This window comes from Heloderma suspectum, chromosome 2 (assembly GCF_057233095.1).
Source record: "Heloderma suspectum isolate Gila_16-S chromosome 2, 16-S_ref, whole genome shotgun sequence".
Lineage (NCBI taxonomy): Eukaryota > Metazoa > Chordata > Lepidosauria > Squamata > Helodermatidae > Heloderma > Heloderma suspectum.
In genome coordinates, this window is record NC_139459.1 from 15,539,913 (window position 1) to 15,567,800 (window position 27,888).

A 27,888-nucleotide genomic window follows, 5' to 3' on the forward strand; every position below is an offset into this window, starting at 1 on the left:
CCGCTGCTGGATGGGCGAAGACGCACCTTCCTTTGCAACAGAACCACGCTTCCAGAAGTCTTCTGAGAGTGCGTTTCCTTGCAAAACTGCAGTGGTTTTTCAGAGGGGTCAGTCCCCCTACCCCCTGTGCCCAGATGGCCATTTCCCCACCTCTGCTGAGAGCCAGTGGTGGTGCTGGGCTGGACAGTCTTGAGCAGGGGCTCATGCAGGCTCATGCTCACCCCAACCGGTGGGCTGGCGGCAACCAGGCTGCGTTTGCACACACAGAAGCAGTGCCTGCGCAGTGGCTTGAGCACGCCCCCATCCCGATTCTTCCATCCATGTTTTAGCGCACCGCCTCACTGACCAGCCACAGGAGGCCTTTGTACGTGGCATGGCAAAATCGATCCGTGCGTTCGTTGAGAAACTGGGCCATGGGAACACCGTGGAGGGATACTACGACTGCTTTTGTCCTCCACGCAAACTCCACCTTGACAGGCAGCCAACTGGCATGACATCTGTAAAGGTGACTAGCCCCTCCCGCCCCTTTTCTGGGGCAGACTGCGCCGCGGGCGTGGCTGTGGGTTGCTGTTTACCTCGAGCACAGATTGGGGCACCCCACCCATTCCTGGCTGAAACAAAGTCAAGGCAAAACATTTGCACACTTCACCCCTAAGAACTCTGCCAAATCGGAGGAAAGGTCCCTCTATCTCGAGCAATCTCTTTCATACAGGGGCCAAGTCCAACCAGAGTCCACAACCAGGGCTTGAAAGGAAACACCGTCTCCAACTGTTGCTCCTCAGGATCCTGGCCATCTCCAGGTAGAGCTGGGAAAGACCCGTCTGAAACCCTGGAGAGCAGCTGCCAAGTATTCAGAATAAATATTCTGTGCTTAACGGACCAGGGGCCTGGCTCAGTATAAAGCAACTTGGCTGGCTTCACACAACATGAGAACCCACACTCAGTGGTTGAGTGTGGGTTGTTCGTTGAACTGTGGATTAGCATGTTGTCTGAACCCAGGGCATGTTCCACAGGGTGGCTTGTTCATCATGCAGTGTGGCTTATTTTTCTCGAACAAGCCACCTTGAGAATCCATAGTTTGTTGTTGGGTTGTTCAGGGTGGTTCACAAGCCACACTGCGTGGTGAACAAGCCACCCTGTGAAAAACATCCTGGGCTCAGACAACACACTAGCCCATGGTTCAGCAAACAACCCACAGTTCAACAATAACCCACACTCAACTACTGAATGTGGGTTAGTGTGTTGTGTGAACCCAGTCCTTGTGTTCTCATGCATTAAGGTATGCTACCCCTGAACGTGGAAGTTCTGTATAGCCACAAGTAGATTCTCTCTTCCTCCAGGAATGTGTCTAGTCTCTTTCTAAAGGGAACCAAGCCAGTGACTATCACTACATCTCGTGGCAGAGAATTCAGTACATTAACTACATGATGTATGGAGAAATACTTCTTTGTGTCTTCCCTGAATCCACTGTCAATCGATGTCACTGGTTGATTTGGAGTTCTGGCATTACAAGAAAGGAAGAAAAAGTTCCCACTCTCCACTCCCTCCACACTAGGCATAATTTCATAAACCTTAACCTCAGCATTCCCAAACCTGGTGCCCTCTGGAGGCATTGGACTACAATTTCCATCATTGCCAGCTGTCTAGGAATGCTGGGAGTTGTAGGACTTTTTTCCTGTCTAAACCTGCATAGGATTGTGCCCTAAGAAGCCTTGAATGCTTCCATCTGTCCTTGTACAAACTGTGCTCCAACCCCATGGTCCTTTTAGTTGTCCTTTCCCAGCTCCACCAGATCTTTTTTTTTTTTTTTTGAGATGGGGCAACCAGAATGCACCCGCCCCCCTTGAAAGAAAGGCAGGGCCAGACCAGTTGTCTTGCCTGGTGAGCAACCATGCCTTGGCTCTGTTTGCTTTTAAAATTAATGCTAGGCGTGGGGAGTCCTGATTGTGATCGGGACTGCAGCATGCCGGGAGGGGAGGTTTAACCCCTCTCTTCCCAGCTATGATCCCAGCAAAGATCCCCACCCCCACCTCCCCATGGGGCAATTAGGGGGGAAATGCTCCCTTCCTCACCAATGAGAGTTTTTTCTCCTCTAGGCTGGGGGTCTGTTGTAATCACCAATAGGGTGGGAATGGTTAACACACACACATACTCACACACACACACCCCGCATGCTGTGGTCCTGCTGACAAGCGGGGGCCCCCATGCTTAAAGCTATTATTATTTTAATTCCTAAGTATGATTGCTCACCAAGAATCTGTCTGAATATGTAAAGAACTGCTTTAAGCCGACCCAGGGTATCTCCCTCTCTCAGTCTTTCTCTCTTACACACACACACACACACACACACACACACACGGGGGGGGGGTACCCTTAAAGTAGGTCTAAATATACAGAGAGAGAGAGACAGACACCCTTTCCTGCACCTTTCCCAGCTCCACGATGTCTTTTTTGAGGAGGAGCAACTAGAACTACACAGCCCTTAGGAATCCCAGTATGGGCCACGATGTTCCATGCCACAACAGGAACCCATTCATTCAAAGAAGATTTGTGCTGGCATGTAAGGTTACAGCTTGTGCTTTAGGAAGGACCCATTCAACTTGTTTGCAAATGGCATGATGCAATTTGGGCAGGTAAGGAAAGAGCCGCCACCCGCCCGTGCCCAGAACAGATTTGTCAATTGTCCCACCATCGGTTTGCATGTTGATACCAGTCCAGGGATGTATGAATCAGTCCTTGCTTATATTGCTGCCCGTTTTATCCAAACAGAACTATGGCAGCCCTCCTTACTAGCGCCATGATCTAACATGACTTTGAAAAACCGTGGCACAGTTCTGGTGCAACCTTATCTTTTAGAGCAACGTTCCCCCAACCTGGTGCCCTCCAGATTGCTTGGGATCACATCCCCCATCATCCCCAACCACTGCCCATGCTGGCTGTGGCTGAAGGGAGCTGTAGTATGAAACATCTGGAGGGCAACAGGTGGGAGAAAGGCTGCTTTAGAGCTACCCTCAGGCTGGCCCCAGGTCCCGAAGGAACTTTCATTAGTCCTTGGCAGCCCTATCGGAAGGTCAGTGAGATGCAGGAAAACCTCTGAATACCAATTGCTGGGAAGGTACCACAGTACGGCAGGCAGGGCTATTATTTATCTCCATGTCCTAGGAACATCGGAAGCTGCCTTATACGGAGTCAGTCCACCAGCCCATCTAAATGATAGGTGTGCTAATTTTTTTGTGCTTGTATTCCTGAGTAACTGATTTGTAAAGAGGAGGGGCTCTGGCTCAGTTGTAGATCACGTGCTTTGCAGGCAGAGCCCCCCTCCCCCCCACCCCCAGTTTAGGCTCCAGTTAAAGCAGGGGTGAGGAAGCTTGAGGGCCAAATTCCATTTCAGGAAAGCTCTCGGGGGCTGCATTCCACCGGTGCACAGGGCTGTAGGCAAAAGGGGTGGGACTAATATATCAAACATACCGTCACATGTAAAAATATCAGCCTGAGGTTTTGCACCCCTGAGTTAAAGTATTTTAAGTACCAAAGCTGGGAGAGACCATTATCTGAGAGCCACTGCAATTCAGAGGTTATTAGTATAGATGGACTAATGGTCCAGCTTGGGACCATTAAGGCAGAGGTGAGGACTTCAGGCTGGTGAGACCCCCGTTTTTTAACTAGTGAGGTGGATGCAAAATAGGGGCATATGGATGGGGAGACAAACCCAGGATGAAAAGTGTTCCCCATGACCCATACACTGGGCTACCATGCAGTGGATGGAGGCTGTTGGCTCTGATGCCGGTGGGGCAAGCACCTTGGAGAGCTCCTTTAGAGTTCTGACTGGTTCTGACTGGAACCCAGAGTGGATTGCCCCACCCCTCCGGCATCAGAGCCACCAGCCTCCACTGCTAATGTGCCTATATAACACTGACTTATCACAGATCGGGACGCTAATACAAAACTCTACAACTCACCAGCTGACCAGTGCAAAGACCTGGCCAAAGGCAACCCCTGAAACCTTGTATTTTACAGGTGAGAAACACAAGAACACCAAAAAAGAGAAGCGACTGGTGCAAAGCTATCCGTGGCAGATGACGTTTGTTTCGTTTTCTTTTAACTCAAAACTTGGTATGGTTAAACCATTGGGAGACAGCAGCCTTTGCTGATCTCCTGCAAATCACCCAGAGATCAACCAGCAGTTCCTGACTCACCTTTTGCCCACTTCTAGCATAAGGCAAACTTCATATGTTCATGTTGGCTGGGGAAGATGGGAATTGTAGTCCAAGCACACCTGGAGGGTGTCAGGTTGGGTGACAGAGCCTTTTAAGAATAAAATAAACTTTCTCCTGGGATTTGTTTGGATGCAGTTTCTCTTGTCTTTGGCATTTGACTGGCGCAGCTCCCTAGATACGTAAACTCCTTTCCCTTCCCCGGACGGTCCCGACACTTGTCCCCAGGGATTAGCTAGATTGTGATCTGCCTTCCCACCCCCACCGCCCCTCCTCTTTGGGCTCTCAGCATCTTCTACAGGCCTGATGTTCCACTGCAGAACCCTTCAAAAAATTGCTCAAAAAGCTCAGTGATTTAAATTGGACTGCAGAGACAAATAAATTCCCAGGTCTGGTCTTGCAGACAATAATTAATGGCTAATGAGCAGGGTCTTTTAGCATAATAAGACTCTCTGACCAGAAGCTTATAGCTGGGAGAGGGAGATGCTGATTCCCAGCAGACTCCAGCGAGCTGACTGGGAACAATTTGAACGCAGCCGGCAAAGCCCCACCACAAGCAAACCTTCAGGGGCGGAGGGGGAGGGTTGCTTCCTCCCCGCCCTCACTCCCTCCTTGTTCACCTTCCATCCACATGAGGGTTTAGCCTGGCAGAAAAAAGTATGCCTGGCCACAGTATGAAAGTAATGTCACTCTTAAAAGGCGTTCTGGAGGTAGGGTGGCCTGTGTCCTCTTTTACAGAGGACAGTCCGCTATTTGGAGGCCTGCCAGAGGACTGCCCTCTATTTTGAAGGCGCCCTCTCTTTGAAGGAGTCCCCCATTTCAGCCTTCCCCAACCTGGTGACCGCCAGATGTATTGGAATACAACTCCCATCATTCCCAGCCAGCAATGGGAGTTGCAGTCCAACACATTTGCAAGGCACTGTGCTGGGGTAGGCTGTTGCAGAGAATGAGAAGACATCTTGGTACCACTGTTTGAAGTTCTCTTGGGTCCAGTTCCAGTTTAAATAGAGAAAGGACCAGAAGAACTGTTGCCCAGGTCACCTGGTCGATCTTCCGCACTATGGTGAGATATTTCTATTTCAATAATAATAATAATAATAATAATAATAGATAATAATAATAATAGATAATAATGATAATAATGATTTCTCTAACTTTGCATCTATACATATAAATTAGCATATGCAAATTTTATGCAAATGTGCACCCTCTTTTGTCCCTTTTTTGGTGTGATTCACAAATGGCCACCCTACCTGGCAGTCCCAAGCCAGCATACGGCTATGGCTGCTGGAGCCACGAGCACAGTCCTGTGATCCAGCTGGAGGCAGCCCTGTCTCATGGTAGCAGTGCTGGGGGGGCAGATAGTGGGGGGAGCCATGAAGCACCCTTCAAAGAGGGAGACCGTTGGATCTAGCCCATGGGGCATGATGTGGGCTTTCCCACACGACCCCACTGAAATGGACAGGGTCCGCACAACAGTGCTACCCCACTACCCGTTCGTGTCCATGAGGTTTGCACTGGAGAACATGCCGTCGGCTTGTGCCACAGGCTGACCATTGGAAGGGGATGCCTTTTGGAGTTCCCCCAGCACTGCAATGTCTTGGTCCGGCCCTAGTGTAGGTGTGCACAACTTGTGGCCCCCATGGGTGCCCTGACTGCCCCACTGCCACCAATTTCCCTACTGCCTGGACTCTCCAATCGCTTCCCCAGAGATCCCCCCATACAGGAGCCGTCCCCAACCTGGTGCCCTCCAGATTTGTTGTGGGCAGGTGGTGCTGGACTACAACTCCCATTATCCCCAGACAGCATGGGCAGACCACCATCCACCAACAGGAACCCGATTTGGAAGGAGTCCATCAATACAGAGACCCTCTCCCTGGGCATCTCACTAGAATGAGACAGTGTGGTATAGTGGTTAGCCCTCCCCAATCTGGCACCCTCAAGATGTGTTGCACTGCAACTCCCATGCTGTCTGGGGATAATGGGAATTGTTGTCCAAACCTCTGTGTTGGGGAAGGCTGGTAGGACCAGGGAGGACAGGGTTTGAATCCCCAATGAGCCCATGAAGGTCTCAGAGTGACCTAGGCTGGTCACTGTGCCACAACCTAACCTACTTTGCAGGGTTGTTGTGAGCATCCAGGGGATGGGGGAGAGCAATATATGTTATCCTGATCTCCTCAGAAGAAGAACGGCATTTTAAAACTGTAATAAATAGATAGTACAGAAAAGGGAGTATCTTATGTCAATCCCTGCTAGGGACTGAACCTGTTTTAAGCGTATGCTGTTTTTGCTAATGCTAATACTTTTTTTAACATATGCAGCAGACCTGGTAAATCGAACTTCGCAGATATTGCACATATATGGCTTCTCTCCCGTGTGGGTCCTCATGTGCCGTGGCAGCTTCCCTGCCCCCATGATGATTTTGTTGCAGATGGGGCACTGCTGGGACGCCTTGGGCTTGATCTTCCGTTCCTCCGGCCACCGAGGAAGGACTCCCCCAAAGTGGGCGGCGCTGAGGAAGTTCAGGTAGGTGCTGTAGTCATTTTCGGCCTTGATGAGCCCCAAGTGGCCTGCCGGGCTGTTGGCAAACATGTCCTTGAAGAGGCTGTTGGGGAACGGGGCAGGCGGGGGCTCCTCCTTCTGCTCCTCCTTGATCTTCCTCTTCCGGATCACGAGGTCCAGGGGACCGTTCTCCAACTGCTGCTCCCCGACTTGGGAAAAGGCGCCCAAATCCCCGCTCCACAGGCGAGGGAAGAGGTCGGGCACAAAGGGAGACAGGGCTGGTCTCCGCTCTGGAAGGCTAGCTTTGGGGTACAAGTTTTCCTTGAGGAGGGACTCAATGGAGAAGTCTCTAATCACGCCCAGAGAGCCGTTTGAGCTGTTGGCTGGGAAGTGGTTAGAGAAACTACTCTGTGTTTCCGAGTAGGCTTCTTCAGCAAGATCGGACTTAGAAGGATTTTGGCGACAGCTGATGTCTTGGACATCTTTTAGGTTCTGATTTGCAAAGTCTTCTGCTTCCTCCTCCTCCTCCTCCTCCTCCTCTTCCTCCTCCTCCTCTTCTTCCTCCTCCTCCTTGCCCTCCTCCTCATCGCCAGGCTCCATGATTTCGAGGCAGACGTTAATAACGCATTGGATCTCCAGCATCTTGGCCGCGTTCAGGATGTGCTTGATGTTGGAGGTGGTGATGGTGAGCGTGGAGGTATAGGCAAACTCCAGGATTGCCGAAAGTGCTTCAGGCTTGACAAAGTCTATCTCGTAAACATAGGGCTGGTCTGCTAAAGTGCCAGTAGTGAAGAGTTTCTTAAAATATTGGCTGCAGGCAGCCAAGACAGACTTGTGGGTCCTGTATTCCTGGTCCTGGACAATGAGGATGACGTCGCAGAGGAGGCCATTGTGCCGCTGCTCGTTTAAGCCACAAAGGACATCGCTGCTGTGGTTTGGGAATGGGATCCCAATAAGGTCTTCAATGCCATTGGCCATGTTCTCATTTAGAGCCCTAAGACAAAGCACACACACAAACGGATTAGCTCCGTAAGAACATCAGAAGAGCCAAGCTGCATCAGACCAAGGGTCTAACTAGTTAAACATTCTGTTCACACACTAGTCAGCTAGCTGCCTGTGGGAAACCGACAAGCAGGGCATGAGTGTAACATCACCCTCCTGCCCATGTTCCCCAGCAACTGGTAGGCATACTGCCTCTGATACTGGAGGTAGCACAGAGCCATCAGGACTAGTAGCCATTGATAGCCTTCTCCTCCAGGAATTTGTCTACCGTGCTTTTAAGGCCATCCAAATTCGTGGCCATCACTACATCTTGTGGTAGCAAATTCCGTGGTTTAACTATGGGCTGTGTGAAGAAGCCCTTCCTTTTATCTCTCCTGAATCGCCCACCATTCAGCTTCATGGGATGACCCCACTGGATTCTATCATTATTCATATTTAGCCATTATTCATATCTATCCCTAAAGACAGCAGCTGTAGTTAGAGATGTAACTACAGGGTAAACCGGTATTGTTTGTATGTTTAATTTAAAAAATGTGTACTGCCTTTCTATTTAAAGCAGCATACAACAACTGAATCACAAGAACAATTGGAAAAAAGGAATATGATATTTTAAAGGGTGAAAGTATTTTGTGCAATACTTGCTTTTCAAGTGTTTCCCCCAAATTCCTCTAATCTGATTGTAGAAAACTCAGGAACCCTCCACCTGTACCCCTTATCTATTTTATGAAAGATATTGTCAGGGTTTTGTTACAGATGATCACAGTGTCAGTATATTATTACAGTGGAGGTTGGTGGCTCTGATGCCGGTGGGGTGGGAATCCACTCCGGGTTTCATTCAGAACCAGTCAGAACTCTAAAGGAGCTGTGCAAGGTGCACCTTGGATAGCTCCTTTAGAGTTCTGACTGAAACCCGGAGCGGATTCCCCACCCCACCAGCATCAGAGCCACCAGCCTCCACTGTATTATTATACCACCCTTCCTCCAAGGAGCTCCGGACAGCATGGAAGGTTCTTCCCTCATGGTATCTTTACAACAACCCTGTAAGGTAGATTAGGCCTCTCTGCTCCGATTCCAGCACACTGGCTAGTAGCCACTACACCATACTGGCGCTCCAAGTGCACCCTGGCTGGTTGATTACACCCAGGACTGCACAGATTCCATGATTCAACACCAATGTTGTACAAGTACAGAATCTGAGACTGTGTGCATGCTTAGAATGTTGGTTTTAATTTTGCTTTTAACCAAGTAACTAGTCCTCATGGCTGCAAAGAGAGGCTTCATGCAGGCGACTGCTAAGGCTGAGCTGGATAGCCAGTGGCTAGGAGGCAGGCCTCTGGTGCCCTGTGTTGCTCCTTATCACTTCCTGAGACTAGTAGAAGAATAATTCTATACATTATTTCAACAGGTGCAGGTTTCCATGATTACATGGGCCACAGAATTCAGCTTTGTTGGCACCAATTTTTTAATCCTTAGCCCCCAGCACAGAGCGTTCCTTCCTAGCCATCATGGTTTCCTTGTTATTTTGCTCCATCCCCCATTAGCTTCTCTCTTGCCTCTCAGTCCTTCCTGTTCCTGCCTCCCCCCGACCCCCAAAAAACAACACTGCCAATACAATCCTGTTCTATCAATGCACTCGTATGCTCCTTATCGCCGCCCCATCTGTGCTCCTTCTGAGAACACATTAAGAAAATCACAATTAACATCGTGGGCTGTTTCCAGATGCCCCAGACGCATCATGTCTCCGCAGCCGCCGCCACACGCCAGACATTAAACTCCTTGTTCTGTCCTTCAGAGCCCTCTGTGATCTCATTCCACGCCCTGCCCGAAATCCTCCCCTCCCTCAGCCTCCTCTGTCTGCTCTCAGTCTTTATTTAGACCACTCCAGACAAATGGAGACACCTCCCATTCTTCTCTTGTGCCTTCGGTCCCCACCCTCACTGAATTATCCCTCCTCGTGCGGGAGTGCGCCTCGCTCACCATGTCTCCGACATCCTTCATTTGAAGGATCGTCCTTTCCCTGCAAGGCTTGTTTGGTGTCTCACGCATTTTCGGCACAGGGGTTGTGGCTTCACCAGCGGTGCTGGTGGTGGGGAGACACACACAGCTTCACGGCTCTGATTTTAGGGCGAGCTTTGAGATGGCTACCCTAGGCTCTGAGGCAGAGCAGCACACCTGGCCCTGGTAGCAGCCACAGGGAGCACGCTTCAGCCAACCCTAAGGCTGTGCCAAGCAACGGGGAAGAGGCACTGGGGAAAAGACATCTTTGCACGTGCACAGCATGGTGCCAGGCCTGTTACAGGTTGTTTCACTTTCAGCCAAGGCTGGTGAAGACCTCTGCCTGAGAGACACGGCCAGCCAGTCCAAGTAACGGGCTCAATGAGATGTTCCTACATGCCCCGCTTGATTCTATGATGCATGTAGAGTATGGGTAACCTGGGACAGCCTTTCACAACCTGATATCCTCCAGATGTTTGGGACTCCAACTCCTATTAGCCCCAGGAATGGTCAGAAATGCTGGAAGCTGGGGAGGGAGGGGCGCCTTCAGTCGGTGGTGTGGCGGTAGCTTCTCTGCGTGTGTCTTTTTAACATTTTGCTGCTGCCGCTGCTGCCCCTACAGACAGTGGCAAAACTTTTTTTAAATAATTCAAAAGAAACTCTTGCCGCTGCTCTGCTGCCAGCAATAGGTGTTCCCGAAACAGTTCAAAAAAGATTACACCCACCACACACACACACACACACACACACACACATCAACAAAAGCCATCCACATTTTTGCCACCTGCAAATGGGCTAGGGAGAGGGAAGATATTTGACATACAAAACCCAAAAGAGAGCTGTTACACTACATTCTGGAATACGTATCTCACATACTGCATACCTCCCCGCCCTCACCCTTTTCCTTACGACTGAAATCCAGAGAATCAGCGTCTTTGGTGCAAGAGCTCTATCCCTTCCCCAAAGCATTGTCAAATAAACAGTGCCTCGCCTCTTGGGAGCTTGCGGGAGAATGGAAAGCGAGTCTGGAAAGCCGGCCTCCACCCCAAAGGAATGCCTGATAGAGGCAGGTTCTGAGGAGTTTCAGTTCCGAGCCTTTTTCAAAAGGCTCCAACGGAACTCATCCCACCCACCCCTCCCCCAGCAACTTGAGAGGGAAAGATGTTTCCTCCCGTAAGCTTGGAAGGGACATCTCAGCCACAGGCTGGAGAGATGCTTCTGGGAATGATGATGACACCACTTTGCATTAAGCGTTTGGAAGTCCGGATGTGAGCAAACGCACACCAAGCGTACAGGTCACGTGTGCTCCAACTGTCCCGATTTACCAAGGACAGTCTGACTTCCTGGTCTGTGTCCCCACTGGAGGCACTTTTGCTTCAAGTTGCCACTGCACATTTAAGAGCACCACGTATTTACGGTAGGGCTGATTTGGTTCTGGGTAAAGCATTGGGGGGGGGGCTGCACCCCAAAATGGCCAGGGCCACCCCACTGCTGCCATGCAGCTCCAACATGGTTGTGCAGACCCACTCACTCACTCACTCACTCACTCACTCACATACATACATACATACATATGCCTTCAGTTGAGACCTGGTAGCTACTGGAACAACATCCTTATTTTAGCTCCCAGGCCCATGAAGCCTTGCTTCCTTGACCTTGCTACTGTAAGAAGCTTAAAAGGCAATGTAACTGAGCTTATCTAAGGCAGAAGGACCTGCCATGGGTTTTTGCTTACAAATAAGAGCAGCATAAGATAGTATAAATAGGTATAGGAGGGATAGCTAAGAAAGCCAATGATGGGTTCTATAGCCCTGACTGAAGATTGGTTCTATGGGCCTCATTTGAACCAGAGTTAATTTCAGGAAGTGACTGTTGGGTAGCAGAGACATTCTGACTTTGCTAAAGAGAGAAGTCTATGGAAAAAGCTTGCAGTTGATGTACTTTTTTGAGACAAGTTGCCTACTACAGGGTAAGGAGACAAGATGCTTAAGGAGAAGTCGGGGGGGGGGTTGAGTTTCTTTGGAATAAACAAAGACATCAGAGGTGACGTTAGTACGCCATTTTAGAGCAAGGGGCTTAGAAGGCGCTAGACCACCTTATGATAACCAATCAGCAAGCTTAAAACATAATAGTTAACCAAGTATGGAAATTGGCATATACCCTTTCTGAAAGGGTATAAAACAGATGCTACGTTCTGCCTTCATTCAAGATTCCTAGGGTCTTTTCCAACCCCGTACAGAGGGGCCTGGAAATGAGACAGATCGTTCACCGGTGAAAAGAGTCAGCTAACTGTATTCTTTGCCTACTTCTGCAGTAAGTATGAAAGGTCTGTGCGTGTGCTCCTTTTTTCTAATAAAAGCGTTCTGTTCTATTTTAAACCCTTGTCTGTGTATGTGGAAGTCAGTGCATCTCAGCAGAAAGGCAGCCATTTGTAGCCCATGCCAAATTTTAGCAGACGGGAAATGGAAACCTGTCATAATTTTAAACAGGTGGTTTGAGGAGAAATCTCCAGTAATACATTCTGACTCCCAACACTCTTTCTTGGACTGATCTGTTGTGCTGCTGACCACTGGACCCTGCTTTTGGACTGCGTTTTTGCTGGACCAATACGGGGATCTTGACGTTTGCCCGCCTACCGACGTCTCCTGCTTTAAACCGCCCTTTTAGTGGACTGATAAAACGGTGCTTTGACCTGTTGCCTGCTTGCTGCCCAGTGGAAGCAGGTGGCTCCGATGTGTCGGTGGGGCAGTGAATCGACTCCAGGTTTCAGTCAGAACCAGTCAGAACTCTAAAGGAGCTGTCCAAGGTGCTTCGGACCTTGACTGATACCCAGAGTGTATTCATCGCCCCACCGACATCGGAGCCCCAGCCTCCGCTGCTGCTGACTTTGCTCAACGAATTTGGCCCATGGCGGGCCCCAGGGCTGAGCCTGACCCAGCCACAGCTGGACAGTGACTGAGGCCCAGATGTTGTCCCTGAGGCAGTAAACCTGTGTCTGGGCTGCACCACTTCAATGGCAGGGGGCAGGGGCTGACATCACTGGATGCTCCTTTCCATACGGAAAAAAAGATCCCTAGGCACAGAAAAGGAGATGTTGAGGCCCCGGCTGGCTGGCACCCTTCTCTCTGACATTTTAGTTTTCTGTGTGCAGGAAAGCCCTTTGTGTGGAGGAGCGTTCAGCTGTATGGACTCTTGCCTGCCCCAGAGTCTGACGTGGCACAGCCCAGACCCGGTTTTCTCAGGGAGACCGTAGCCCAGGTGGGCGAGAGACTGGCTGCCCTTAAAACAGGCCTGCACGAACAAACAAGGTTGGCCTGAGAAGGCAGCTGTTCCCGCCGCCGCCTCTGTGCCATCTCCCAAGGCCGGCTCAATCCCACGCGGTCCCTGCCAAGCAGAGGCTGGCTGAGAGTGTGGGTGGGCATGGAGGGGAGAGATAACCTCAAGGCCTCGGCTGCTTATTGATCTCCTGTGGGTGGAAGGGAAGCGGCATGCATGAGAAAGCCCCCTCCCACGCAGTCTGGGGAGTTAGAAGAACAAATTCCTCTCCCTCTCCTTCTCCCCAGCACCTTTTTTAAAAAAAAGTCCCTTTAGTCCACAGCCTTTAAGAAGGGAAGAACGGGCTTTGCTGCATCGGGCCAGGATCCATCTTTCCCAGTATCGTGTTTCCAGCAACGGCCAGCCAAATGGTTCTGACAGTGCAATCCTGTGCGTGATTATTCAGAAATAAGTCCTGCCATCATTCAGCGGGGATGATTGCCAAGTAAAGGTATACAATAGCCTTACCCCAGCTTGGGCCCTTCAAGATGTGTTGGGCTACAACTACCATCATCCCCATCCAGCATGGCTAATCTGGAGGGCACCAGCTTGGGGAGGTCTCGTGTATAGGATTGCAGCCTGATTACCTTTAAACTAGGTTTGCATAAATCCTTGCTGCACTCCTGGTTAGGTGCCTAAAGGTACAATCCTATGCATGTTTAGACGGAGAAAAGGCCTACAACTCCCAGGATTCCCCAGCCAGCCATGCTGACTGGGGAATGCTGGGAGTTGTAGGCCTTTTCTCCGTCTAAACATGCATAAGATTGCACCCTTAATTAATTTATTATTAATTTATCATTGTCACCACCATCATCATTATTAATAAGAAGAATAATAAATACCTAAAATAATATGCTGAACATTATCATATACACCAGTAGCAAACTCCATTTCCTGAGTGCCTACCTTACGTAGCCATGCACAAAAAGGGGAGGTGTCAGCAGGCTTGGGGTAACACATCAGCAGAAGTACCAGCCCTGCCCCCTCCCCACATGTTAGGGGGAAAAACCCAAGGGGGTGGGACCAAAGTAGCCCAATGAGGACTGAGCATGCTCAGTAGGCTCAGATTGCCAACTGACAGTTGCAGGGAAAGAGTGGGAGGGTTAGGGGAAGGGGGAACGGAATGGATACCTTGAAAGAAGGCATGGCTGGCTAACGCACCGGCTGGAACACTTTGCAAACACAAGATGTCTTTATATCCATACCTCTCGGACTAAATGGCAGATCAAAACTTGACCACCCAACAGATTTTTCGCTTCTCCAAAAGTGGGAATGCAGTTCTCGGCAATTTAAAAATAAATATTTAAATATATCAAAATACACATTTAAATATTTAAATTTAAAACACATATTTAAATGCATATTTCGGGATGTTTTGGTTGTTGTTTTTTTTTAAAAAATGGCATTCATGCAGAAATGGAATGGAAGGGAACCTTGGTGAAAACAGACTGGAAATAGATTTCTCAACCTCTAGCAACAGCACAGTACCCTAAATTTATTCCAAATATGAAGCTCATTGCTGATTCCCTGCATTGCCGATCCTAATTAGATCCTGAGTGGATGTTGGGTAATGTGCATTAAAAATATAGAGATATAACGTTACATTTGTGGCCGGCTCTTCCTCTGAGCAGTTCACCTACGCAGTCTCTCAGCCAGGTAGCTTACAGGGCCAAACCTGGTTACTTGCAGTGAGAGAACTGCATCGTTCATTCCTTGATTCACCTGACCATCCTTCAAAGAGCAATGTTGACGTAACTGTGGAGAAATGGGCTTCCTTTCCCCTTTTGCTAGCCTGGCAATTTGACAGCTGTGTGGTTCTGCAATGCTGGACAGGAGGAGAAAGCAGACAATGACCTTCAGAATTTCATGTCCTGAAGGGGGAAACTGGCAGAAGCTGAGAGAGATCTGAAGGTGACACAAACAGCCATCCATTTCCTTTCCCATCCCCTCCTTCTACATCCACTAACCCCCATTAGAAGGCAGGATTGTGTTTCTTCCCAATGATAACAAACCCCGAAACAGAACTGGTGGGCACAGCACTTATTCCAAGTTAGTGTGATTATTCCCTGTCATGGAGGACTTAGAAAGCCCACAAGTCAGAAAGCTAGACAGGAACTCTTCTCTCTCACAGTCAAGAATATAACAGACATGGGCAACTCCTGATTCCGACAAGATGCAACTAAGTCCAGTGCCACCTAGTGACTAAACTGTATAATGACACTATCCACTACCCCCATTCACAGATATTAAAGAGACCTTGATCTCTGGTTCTTATAAGGGAAGGGGTTTGCTTGATAGTGGTAGAACTAATGCTAGCAAAAGGATTCCTGGAATTTCTCTTGCTGGCAATAGAGCAACTTTCCTTATCTCCAATCTCTGATGAGAGATTGGAAGTAAGAGAAGGGATTCCCTTGCTAGCACCAGTGGTTCTCCTGGGGCTACACTCTTTCTCTCCCCCGCCCCCACCACATATATAATTATTTGGGACCTTCATAATGCTCCCTGGGTTTTGTTTTAAAGGCATATATTCAGTACTAAAACTTGGAGAATACTGAATTTACTTGTTCAGGGCTTACACTGGCGGAAGGGGATTTCATACCACCGGAAGCTGGGACTTTATTCTCTGAGTCTGGGGTCTTCAATGTGGTGTCTGTGGGACCCAATGTGCCTATGCACACCTCTCTTGGTGCCCACCAGACTCCCTGCCCCTTCTGATTTGTATTTTATTTCTTAAGATTTTTAAAGAGTAATGTTCCTTAACTGGGAGGCTGGCATGCTGCCAAGCAAAGTTCTGTCCTCCAGTACCATCCATTTCAGGGTTCATAAGAGTGATTTTATATTTTGGAAGACAGATGCCACCGCTGCTTTGTGCTTAGGTTCTTGGGCAAGTTACTCTTCTATTAGACCCACCAGTTTGCCTTCTGGGAAATGGGTGTTTTGTGACCGGCGGCACCCACCATGGCAGTTTATGCACGGGCAAGCTGCCCCCATGGCATCCATTTTGTGAGAGCACTCACAATACTCTTTCAAAATTCCAAATGTGCCCACCAGCCCAAAAAAGGTGGGGGACCCCTGCTCTCAGGGATAATTCTCTCCAACTACTAGGTAAAGCTACCCAAATTGGCTTCTATTGCATTTATTTATTTATTTATTTATTTTTACCTAGTACAGCATCTAAAATTATCTTTGGCTTTGTCAATATATAAGCTGCTTAGTTTCTCTCTGCTTCTGTTTTCCACCAATCAAGAGACCTGTGTGTTTTGCCCAGGATGGACACAGTTCTGAGTAAAAGCTGAATTTTATATTCGCAAAAATGGGGGATCAACCATTGTTCACTTCTTTCTTGTTCCCAGAGGTCCTAGAGCAGCTCCAGGTGAAACCTGAAACCATCACATCGCCTGGTAGAGCCCACTTTGAATGTATGCAAACCCTCCTCCCCATTTCACCTTAAGTCTCTGACCATGCAGGCACCATGACTTCAATATCAAGTCAGTGTTTTCTCTCTCTCCTATTCTCCCCCTCTCCCCACCCAGACAATCAGCTTTTCATAACCTCTTGCCTGATGAAGATCTGGAGGTCTTGGAAGCGTGCACATTTCTGTGACCTTTGAGTTGGCCTAAAAAAGGTATTACACAAATATTCAATAGTGTCAACTGAAGCCAAATTTGTATTTATTTATTTATTTATTTTAAATTAAACTACTGTGCAAGTCAAAATTAATATGTGAAATTAAGCTATGATAGGTATGAATGACTCTAAACGAAACATTAAGAGTAAAATGAATGAATGAGAACAATTACTAACATCTATGAATCCCTGTATTTTCCAAATATTAGTAAACATGAATCAATAATAAACTTCACATAAACTTTTAAGCAAAGTCTAAAACACAATTAATTTATAGACCAATCACAAAGCTTTCCGCATCAACACAGACATGTTCAGAACAAAGTGCATAAGCATGGTTGTGAACAGTGTGACAGAAACACAACCCTATCCCAACACTGCAAGACTATTGCTCCTATCTCAAGGTGGGAAAGAAGTTTCAGGAAAGCACAAGCATTACTCTCTCATCTGTAGCAACAAATTAATTTTGTGTGCGGGGTAGGGAAAGCTTATATCCTGACACATTCCTTTCTTGTCCAGCACCACCCCACTCAGCCCTCCAAAAGTCTCCTGTTCCCTTTAAAGTAGGGGTGTTGAACCTCTTTCAGCCCACAGGTTGAATTCTATTTCAGAAGCTCTTGGGGGCTGCATTGGGAGGAGCCAAAGGCAAAAGGAGGCTGGGCCAAAAACACCACCACATTTTAGCTTAAAGCTCTTATCGCCTGTAACTAAGCCCGAGAAGAGGCATTTTAACCTCTTAGAATGAGGAAAAACTGCACAAAAGCCGGGAAACCACCAAATAATCCATGGTCAGGGAAAGGGGCTTGGGCCAGGTAAAGAAGGTGGGGCCAGGAAAAGGGGGTGGAGCTATCTGAAGAATCCCAGAGGGCCATATTTGGCCCCAGGCCTGAGGTTCTGCACCCCTGCTTTAAAGACACCACCCTTTGCCTGTTGCTGCCCCATATGCCTGGAAGTCCTTCCCAGAACACGCACTTGATGTTACCTCTCTTCTTTCCTTCACATCCCTCCTCAAAACCCACCTTCTCCACAAAGCCTCTGAAACAAGACCCTAGTTCCAATACCTCATTTACTGTATCTAAGCCTGACTACATGAAACTAATCACATATCCACCTCCTGTTTACGCCTGCCCCCATTTCCCTCCCCTTCCTCCTGTCATTTCCCTTGTGTTGATTTGCAGATTGCAATCCCCTTGGGGCAGGGACCTAGCCATCTCATGCTTTGTAAACTGCCATGTACTTGAATGATGCTGTAATGGATAATAATAACAACAGTAATAGTAATGTTCTTTTCTGTAAGTTGGTACCTCATTTGTTTCTCTATGAACAGCTGAAGTGCCCTAAAAGATTGTACATTGTGGCCTAAAAATAATTTTAAATAAATAAAAAAGTTGTCCCCGCCGGAAGAGACACCGTCTGTCCGGCCGGCCTCCCCCATGCGCCACCTGCACAGGCAGCATCAAGGACTGCTGAATGAGAGCTGATATTTGTAGTGGTTTCGGAAGAGCCTTTTACCCCCAGAGCGAGGGACGCTGTGTGTGCATGATCTAAAAGAGCTTTGGGTGGGAGAGTCTCTCCCTGGTCTGCTTATAAAACTGCAGCCATCACTCGCTGAAAATAAACGTCCAGCCTGTCTGTACAGGGTTGAGCTTTGAAATTCAAACTCGCAAGGTAAAAACAAAAAAGAAAAAAGAAAGAGAGAGAGAGCCCAGAATCCATTAATCCACTGAGACGCCCACTCCCCCGAGTCACAAAGCATTCCAAGCGAGGCGGGCTTTGGCTCGTAAATCTCCCGCACCGCCTTATGAGTACCAGCAATCAACAGCCCTCGCTTGGCCTTCCCTTTCGTCTCCCCCCATCCCCCCGCCCCACAACACACACACACACACACACCCAACCACACCACAAGATCAGAGCCGGAGGGGAAAACCTGCCATTGTCTCTCCTTTTGGCATGTGGTGTTCAGGCCAAGTTTGTTATTGCAAACCTCCCCTGGACACACCCTGGAGGCTATATTTGTGAAACCGCAGCCAAACCCACCCTGGCCTCTGCAGTGGCTTTTGCTTTGCAATCTACGGTTTTTTGAGATTTATCTTGGGGTTCATTTTGTTCCCACCCACTCCTCCTTTCAACTTTGGCTTCTTCTCCACTGTGAAAAATTATATACCGTGTAGAAACAATACTGTAGCCAGCATTTCTTTCTTTAAAAAAAAAAAAAGGATGGGAAGGGCAGGAAGAGAGAGAAAGAAAAATATACAAGTGGAATCTGCAACATTTTGTAATGGAGTTCTCCTGTTCAGGATTCTAGTCAGCCAGCCAAGCCCTTTTGCAGGATTCTCCATTTCATCCCCCCCCCCGTTTTCCTGTGTGTCCCCCACCCAACAGTCAGCCAGCATTCTGTGGCTATGTAGCATGCTCAGTTCTCATTGGGTTGTTTTGGGGTTCTTTCTCCCCTTAAGGTTTTATCCAGATTTTTGGTATTTCTGCAAACCTTGGGTTTCCCCAAATAATGGTGATACCTCCCTCCTGTGAGTAGACCTAGCAACGTAAGGATCCTCACTCAGAGAATGTGTTCACTATTGGTATATAGGATATTTGGGCACACTTCTTTTTCTAAACCATTTTCATAATTTAAAGCAACGGTTTTCAAACTGTGATCTGGATGGGGCACCCTGGGGTTCCTCAGAAAGTGATCAAGAGTGCCCCAATAAGATGATCAATAATGGCAGCCAAACTTCTCTAAAAGAAATCCCCCCCCTCCCAACACATACAAACATGCACTGATTTTCCCCTGCCATATGCAAGCCACAGGAGAGTGGGTGGCTTTTAGGGGCAATTTAAATTATTTCCATCCCCTCTTTCAACTAAAAAAAAACAAGATTCCAAGGTAGTGCACAACATGAGAACAATTTAAAAACACAAGGATGGTGGGGGGAGGAGGAAGAGGCCATCCAAAGAGTTGGCAGCCTAAGAAGGTTGCTCCCTTCCCCATTGGATTACTCTAGAGCAGAGGTGCCGGACCTCTTTTAGCCTGAGGGATGAACTCCATTTCAGAGAATTTCTTGGGGGCCACATTCCACTGGTGGGTGGGGCCAAAGGCGGAAGTGGCAGGGGCAGCAGGGAGAAGCGGTGTCACGTTCCTCAGCCTTGACCTGTCCTCTGGCACCAAAGAGGACTCTTGAGGCAGAGGAGACTCCATTAATCCAGGCCCCACTAGGCCAGGGCCTCCCAGACCAGAGGAGGTGCCTCTACCTGACTCCTCTGGTGCAGAAGACACTCCCCATTACAGCCTTCACTACCGCCACCCTGTAGGAGCCAGCGGGCACAAATCAGGCAGTAGCCCTTTAAAAAACAAACCACTTCTCTGATGGGGTGGAGTTAACTGCAGGACTTGAGCTGCTGGCCTTTATAAGGCTTCAGAAAGCCTTTGACTGTTGCTGAGTCAACAGTTCTCCTGGCTTGAATCTCAGATAACTGGGAGCTAGCCAAGGTCCTGGAAGACCCTGCCTGGTCTAACTTTCCTGGCTATTCAGCACCCTTACACTGCCCGGAGCTGACCTGCCCAGTCCTTGCTTGTATGTACCTTGCTGGTTTTAGTCCCTCTGGGTTCCTTGAACCAAGTTGTTCAGGACAAGTGGCATGGCCAAAAGATCAAAAATGCCAGCATACTTTAGCTTAAAGCTCTTCTGCCAGTAATAATCCTAAGGAGAGCCATGTTAAGATGGGGAGGGGGCAAATGACACAAAAGCTGGAAAACCACCACAATGATCGGTGGTCTGGGGAGAGGGGTCAGGGGGAGAGAGTGTGGCAATCTGGGGGACCCCAGAGGACCAGATTGGGACCCCAGGCAGGCCAGATTTGGCCTTTGGGCGTGATGTTCCATACACCTGCACTAAAGCAAGTGGAAGTACTTATGCACAGGATTGAACCCCCAAATGTCAAGATGAGGCTCCCAGAATTCTACAACAATGTGAGTAGTTTGCATTCTGATAAAACTGAGTCAGTTAAAAAGACACAGAGAGTGGGTGGGGGGGAGGCAAAGCAGGAAATAAAGTTTTAATCAGCAGACATTTAAAATCACCAGAGTGCTAAACTCTACTGAAAAATCAGAAGCTGCCTTTCACCATATCAGCCTATTTGTCCATCTAGCCCAATATTGCCTACTCTGACTGGCAGCAGCTCTTCAAGATCTCAGGCAGAGAAGGGTCTTTCCAATAACTTGCTACCTGATTCCCTTTCTGAGCTGAGATGCCAGGGACTGAACCAGGGGCCGTCTGCATGCAAAACCTGTGGTCTGTCACAGAGCTAGCCACATAGGAAGTGGTTAAGTCAGACCCTTGTTCCATCAAGCCCAGTATTGTCAGCACTGACTGGCAGCAGCTCTCCGGTTTCAGGCAGGGGTTTTCCCAGCCCAACCTGGTGTTGTCAACAATTCAACCTGGCACTTTCTACGTGCAGAGCTCTACCGCTAAGCTACAGCCTTTCCTTAAATATTCCAGTCAACAGCGTAGTGATGTATTTTGACGTTTCCAAATAGTTGTCAAAGAGAGTTGCAGTAATCTAACCTGAATGCTTATCCTGCCAACATGAGACAGAGCCACATGGGGAGGGACTTATATCGGCTTCCCCAATATCCCGCCTAGCCCTGTTCTTGCGCTGCCCAGGAAATTCCAGCCATTGCAAGGTTTCCTAGTCTAACTTCGTCTCTGATGGATCCGGTTTAATTGAGTACTATTTGGCAATAAAAATGGCAGATGTGGAAGCCTAATGTGCTAACTTTACAGTGAAACAAAAAAAGACACACCTGGTGGCTACATCTTTAAAATCATAGCTGCTTTGGCCCGGAGGCAGGCTACTAGGTGATGCTGCATCCTCCGGCCACAATTCCTTCCTGAACAGGCATTGCCGTGAGTTGGGGGGTACTGTTACCAGGGAATGGATACCTGTAGCTGGATAATACTCATGCAGTAGGGTCACCACTTAGGGATTGCCAAAACAGAGGACAAAGGAGGATGCTGATTTGCATAATATTTGCATATGCTCACGTATACGTATAGATACAAATTTCAAAATTACTATAATGTAAATAGAAATTCAGTACATCACACCATACTGTGGAAGACTGTGGCCAGGTGACCAGTGTGCCTGCCTTTTCAGCTTGCAGTCTAGGTGCACTGCTAACCACTGATGGGCAAAAATTATTAAGGCTCTCTATCTTTAAACCAGAATTGGACCTGGCAGCCCTTCAAATAGAGGACTGTCCTCGGTAAAAGAGGATGCCCGGCCACCCCAAGACCTAGTCCTGTGAAGTGACTATAAACCCTATGCAATACAGGGGGCTCCTCAGCCAACACATAAATGTGGTAAGCTTTTTGTCAGGGTGAATATTTGAAAACCACTTCTTTAAAAAGAGAACTGCTGACAACATTTGTAAGCATAATATTAACCAACAGGGATATTTGTTTTTCTCACCTACAGTCACAGTTCCCAGTTTAATAGGAACACCCTGTGGGACCACCTTAGCCAAACTGCTGCCCTCTCGACATTTTAGAGGACAACTCCCATAATCCCTGAGGCTGTGCTAGCTGGGGCTGATACGAGTTGTAGTCCAAAATGTCTGGAGGGCACGAAGTTGGGGAAGGCTGCTCTACAAAATGGGCTATGTTCTAAAACTAATTTTGAGACAGTAACAATATCACTTCGGGGCAGACTTTTCTGCCATACAAAGAGATGACTTTCTGGCTAGGCTTTTATAGTGCTCCGTCACTGACAATATGCGTGTTTCATGTCCATTTGTTGGCTGGCGTGATCCGAGTCACACCCTGGACTCTGTCTGGGTGGAGCTGAATAAAACAGGTCTGTAGTGTGAATTTAGCCAACACAAGAGAAGAGATGCCAGAGATTTGCTGACTAGCAAGAATCAACACTAGGAGGCTGTGCGACTGCTTTTGGGGGACTGATAAAGTTAAGTCTAGGACTGTCTGTCCAGGCACCTGCCTGCTCCCTGCCCAACTTGGACACATGTATCAGTGGAGGCCGGTGGCACCGATGTCAGTGGGGCGGTGAACCTGCTCCAGGTTTCTGTCAGAGCCAGTCACAAGTCTAAAGGAGTTATCCAAAGTGCGATACCTTGGACAGCGCCTTTAGAGTTCTGACTGGTTCTGACTGAATCCTGGAGTGGATTCACTCCCCCCTCTGACATTGAAGCCACCAGCCTCCACTGATTTGTATATGAACAGCTATTACCAAAAACACCCTATATTTGGAGTACCGATGTCTAATGAAGGCTTAGAAATCAAGTGGGGTATGGTAGGGCTTCAAGCGATCAAACCTTAAAAAGTGGGGTTAGAAGTAAATAGTCCACCCTCCCTGTGGTTCACTGCTATCTAGGAACCAGCATCAATATTTTAGGTGCCTAGGCAAGTAGGAGTCTGGGATTTTCCCATCCTTGATACTGGAGCTTGAAATGATCTTACAAAGCATCCAAAACTGATTGGAAGGGGCGGGGGGAGTGTTCTCTTTCCCCATAATAGCCGGCATCTGGTGCTTTCCATGCTAACCCTTTACGCAGGAAATGAGTAAAACGGCAACCGCCTGACCCTTCAGCAGAAACATGCAATTTTCGGACTTAATTGCACACTTCCATGTAATAGCATGATCATAACAAGCAGGTTCGATTTTGCTCAGATTTCTGCCCTAGTCGTCCCTCTTCCATATTTATACCTCCTGGCCTCCTCGTTGCCCATAATTTTAACTCTCTGATCGGGTGGGTGCAGACAGCTGCTCAGTTCCGAGAGCCTTCCGCATTGAGGGGACAGTGATTAAATACAAATCGCAGGAGACAATTTCCTGAAATGTGTTTCTCCACCCCTCCTCCGTCCACTGACTGCTGCTCCAAGAGATCGAGCGTAACAGAATATATTTTGTGTACCAAGGCAATGACATCAATCAATCGCTGCTCTCCTGTCCTCCGCACCCTCCCCGTCGCACCCACCAAACCTTATCGCCGGTTCCACACAGCTTCCCAAAGAGGCTGAGGCTTTCCTGAATTTAAATCGGAAGGCACGCTTCATTCTCACACCCCAAAATGTTTATTTTAAGAGCACAAGGGACCTTCGTCTGAGGCAGTCCCCGGCCCCGGCCACCTCAGATTTCTGAGTGAATCAGTTTTCTGGGCGTGGCCTCCTCTTAAGAGGCCAGGCTGCAAGGTCCCATATTGGGAGTGATTGGCTCAGTCAATCCTATCTGAACAAAGACGTGTCAGAATTTCCACCCCGGGGGGGGGGGAACGGGGGGGAAGGAAAGCAAAGGAACATGGGAAGCTGCCTTACACCACTCTATGTCAGACCACTCGTCGATGTAGCTCAGTATTCTGTACACCAGGGGTGGGAAACATGTGGCCGGTGAGCCAGAGGTGGCCCCGAAGCCCTCTCTGGCGGCCCCCAGCATCTGCTGCTGCAAAAAGAGGAAAAACACTCTAGGAATGGGCTCTACGGGTCCTGAAACCAAAGTTTCAGACAATGTTGCCCCGTGGACTAAAGACAATGCTGCCCCATGGACTAAATGAAGAGTGCAATTGGATGCCAGTCTTGTAACGTCCTTCTGGTTTGTTTTCTATGGGTCCTGCCATAGATGCCTCATCACTAGAGCACCCTAGGAAGCAGTGCTAGAAAGTTCCTGCCTGCTTCCTAGGATCCTCTGGGGGCACTCTAGGAATAATTTTTCTATGGCAGGAACCATAGAACCCATTCCTAGAGCATCCCTCCCCATTTTTTCGGTGGAGGAGGGAAAGGGCTAAAGCTGTGAGAGAGTTCTGTTATGTGTGGGGCAGTGGGGCGAAGTGACTGTGTGAATGAGTGAATTAGTGGGGGAAGGAATGAGTCGGGGTAGTTTATGTGTGAGAGGGGGCATACAGGGTGACCCCAGTCTCTGACAGACTACCCCCAAGAAGATTGGAGGCTGGTGGCTCTGATTTCAGTGGGCCAGTGAATCCACTCTGGGTTTCAGTCAGATCTCTAAAGGAGCTATCCGAGGTGCTGAACCCATTTTGGGGGCAGGGTCCCACACTTTCGATGGCTCCTTTAGAGTTCTGACTGCAACCCAGAGCAGCCCCACTGAAATCAGAGCCACTGCCCAAGAATGTATTAGAATATATACATTATAATGTATACAAAACAAGCATAGTGTCAGCGAGCGAGTGGGGTATGGAAGTTGTATGTGAATGTGCATGCATGTGTGCATGTATGTGTGCATATGAATACATGTAGGCAGTGGAGGCTGGTGGATCCGATGTCAGTGGGGTGGAGAATCCACTCTGGGTTTCAGGCAGAACCAACCAGACCTCTAAAGGAGCTATCTGCACATTGGATAGCTCCTTTAGAGTTCTGATTGGTTCTGACTGAAACCCGGAGTGGATTCACCACCTTACTGAAATCGGAGCCACCAGCCTTCACTGTGTGCAGCCCTCGCCACTCCAGCAGTCACCCGATGCAGCTCTCGGGGCCAAAAAGCTTGTGCACCCCTAGTCTACATTGACCAGCAGCTAGCCCTACCTGGAGACGCCAGGGATTGAACCTCGCACTTTCTGTATGCCAACTGTGTGCTCCACCACTGGGCCACTACAGTCATTCCCCATTAAAGCCAACACAGTGAATGATAAGAGAGACACAGCGAGCTATGTGCTCTGTGTCCGCAGGACCCTTTAAATCATTTGCTCCTCTCTCTCCGTTCTCTCATGGATCACTGTGTGGGAAGGATAAGCCTACAGGCTGAACACAATCATCAGGTGCCAACAGGTGTCAAAACAATGTTTCCTGGCTTAAGGAAAGCTGCCAAGGTTCTTTCTTTCTCCCGGCCTGTCCTCCCTCCCTGCCCTCCTCAATTGCTGTTCAATTGAAAGTTCTCTGCCAGCCCCAATATTTTCAGTGGAGGCAAGAGGACTGCAGCCAGTCCTGAGGGACGTCTCAAACGTTAGGCGACAGGGCCAGCTTTCCACTGCGATGGAGGTAAACGAAGTTAAGCGTGAACCTGAGCCAGCAGTGAGCAGCCATTTCCTGCCTGGCCCTTTCCCCAATTGCCAACCCATAAAAGCAAAAGAAATGCAAAGGAAGTGGCTGCCGTGGTGATAGAATTTGCTACTTTGGCGGGTCCACCTCCCTCTCCCTTCTTAAAATGGTCCATCACGGTCTAGCTGGCAGAATAAGCAAGACCGGTTTGGGGCTACGCAGCTAAGAAGTAGGCTTGGTTCTTCATGGCTGACTTCATCCTGGGCAAGGAGGAGACTTAACTCTCATCCCAATAGTACCTTCCTTGAGCACAGGAAGGGTCAGTGGATGGTGTGACCTTGCCACTGGCCAGGTAAAATAAAGCATGGAATCTGGGGTCACCGTTACAGTGAGACTTCACAGACTTGGAGCTCAGGAGGGAGGGGGTGCAACTTGTCTCTTGTTCAGAGAGGAGGCAGATGCCCGGTTTACACATGCATTTCATCCCTTGATGTCCACAGGATCTGTGAATGAGTGACTGCAGGAAGAAATTCCATATTATCTTGAACACAATGGGCCAGTTCAGATGATACTGATCAAGCCATCAGGTGGAAGGGGGTGCAAATATGCTAACACCCCCCCCCGCCCCTCCACACACACACATCTGAATTAGGTCCTATACATACAGCATCCTATGCAAGGCATAATCACATGGCCAGTTCCACCACGCAGTTCTGGCCTGTGCATATAGGATTTGATGCACTTAGGTCATAATTTGGATATGCTGTCTCTGCATTGCCAGCCTGCTGCTCTATCTGACTGGCTGGACCAGGATCATCCAAACTGGTCTGATGCTTCTTAATGGCACCAGTTCATATATTCAGTCTCCAACTACCAAGTGGACATTAATCAAACAACACATATGCATGTGTTAATTTTATTATTTCGGAGGCTGCTCCGGAAGCTGGAGCTAGTGCAGAATGCAGCAGCTCGGCTCTTGTTGGGAGCTGCCCCTTTTCAGCATGCAACTCCTTTGCTGAGGGAACTGCACTGGCTGCCTATTCGCTACCGGGCCAGGTTTAAGGTTTTGGTACTAGTGTACGAAGGACAGGAAGGCCTGGCGTGCTATGGTCCATGGGGTCACGAAGAGTCGGACACGACTGAACGACAACACTAGTGTACAAAGCCCTAAACAACTTGGGTCCAGGACACCTGAGAGCGCGCCTTCTCCCTTGCCAACCTGTCCGGACACTGAGGTCATTGGAGGGCATGCTCCTGGTGGTTCCACATGGACCCATGACCCAGCTGGAAAAGAGCCACCAGGAAAAGAGCCTGCAGTGTGACAGCCCGCTTTTTGGAACTCCCTAGGTCAGGCAGGCACCAACACTGCATTGTTTCCAGCACCTCCTGAAAACAGCACCGTTCCAGGAGGCATTCCTTAATTGACCAGTCATGGTTTTTATTGGTATTCTGTTTTTAAAAATAGCATAATTTTAATCTGGTGTTTTAATCTTTGTATCCTTTTACTGTTTTATCTCTTGTGTTCACCGCTCCGAAATCTGTCCTAGATATGGAGCGGTATACATATATTGTCAATAAATAAATAAATAATGTTTTTATCCTAACCTCTTCCCTTTTATCCTCACAACAACCCTGCAAGGAAGGTTAGGCAGAGTGATAGTGACTAGTCCAAGGTCACCTAGTAAGCTTTATGAAAGAACAGGGATTTGAACTGGCAGTTTAAACCAGGGGTGTTGAACCTCTTTCAGCCTGAGGGCCAAATTCCATGTTGGAGAAGCTCTCGGGAGCCACATTCCAGTGATGGGTGGGGCTGAAGACAAAAGTGGGCGGGGCCAAGGTATGTGAAATACCATCCTATTTTAGCTTTTACTGCCAATAACCAAGCCATAGGAGAGGCATTTCAGGGTTTCAGAATGGGGAAAAAACTGCAAAAAAGCTGAGAAACTGTAAAATGATTGGTGGTCGGGAGAAAGGGTGTAGCCATGTGGGGAGCCCCGGCGGGCTGGATTAGGACCTCAAGTGGGCCAAATTTGGCCCCAGGCATGAGGTTCTGCACCCCTGCTTTAAACAGTGCACCATGCTGGCTGTAAACCAAAAAATACGAACTAGTCTTTAATTCCACAGTGCATGTGCGCACACGCGCACATGCTGCCATCATAATGACAGGGATTTTTGCTAGTTAATAATAATGCTAATGGAGTTGATGATTAATCACCTCTTTTCCACCCCCA

The 27,888-nt window shown here is 48.5% G+C and overlaps 1 protein-coding gene across 1 annotated transcript in view; it reads right to left on the minus strand.

Annotated features, from left to right (window-relative positions):
• ZBTB7C (zinc finger and BTB domain containing 7C) overlaps positions 1 to 27,888 on the minus strand; it is a 106,953-nt gene that overhangs the window by 12,000 nt on the left and 67,065 nt on the right. The window contains exon 2 of the mRNA XM_084832884.1: positions 6,541 to 7,710. Coding sequence (XP_084689010.1) covers positions 6,541 to 7,694 — 1,154 coding nt within the window. The 5' untranslated portion in view covers positions 7,695 to 7,710. The remainder of the gene's footprint in view (positions 1 to 6,540; positions 7,711 to 27,888) is intronic.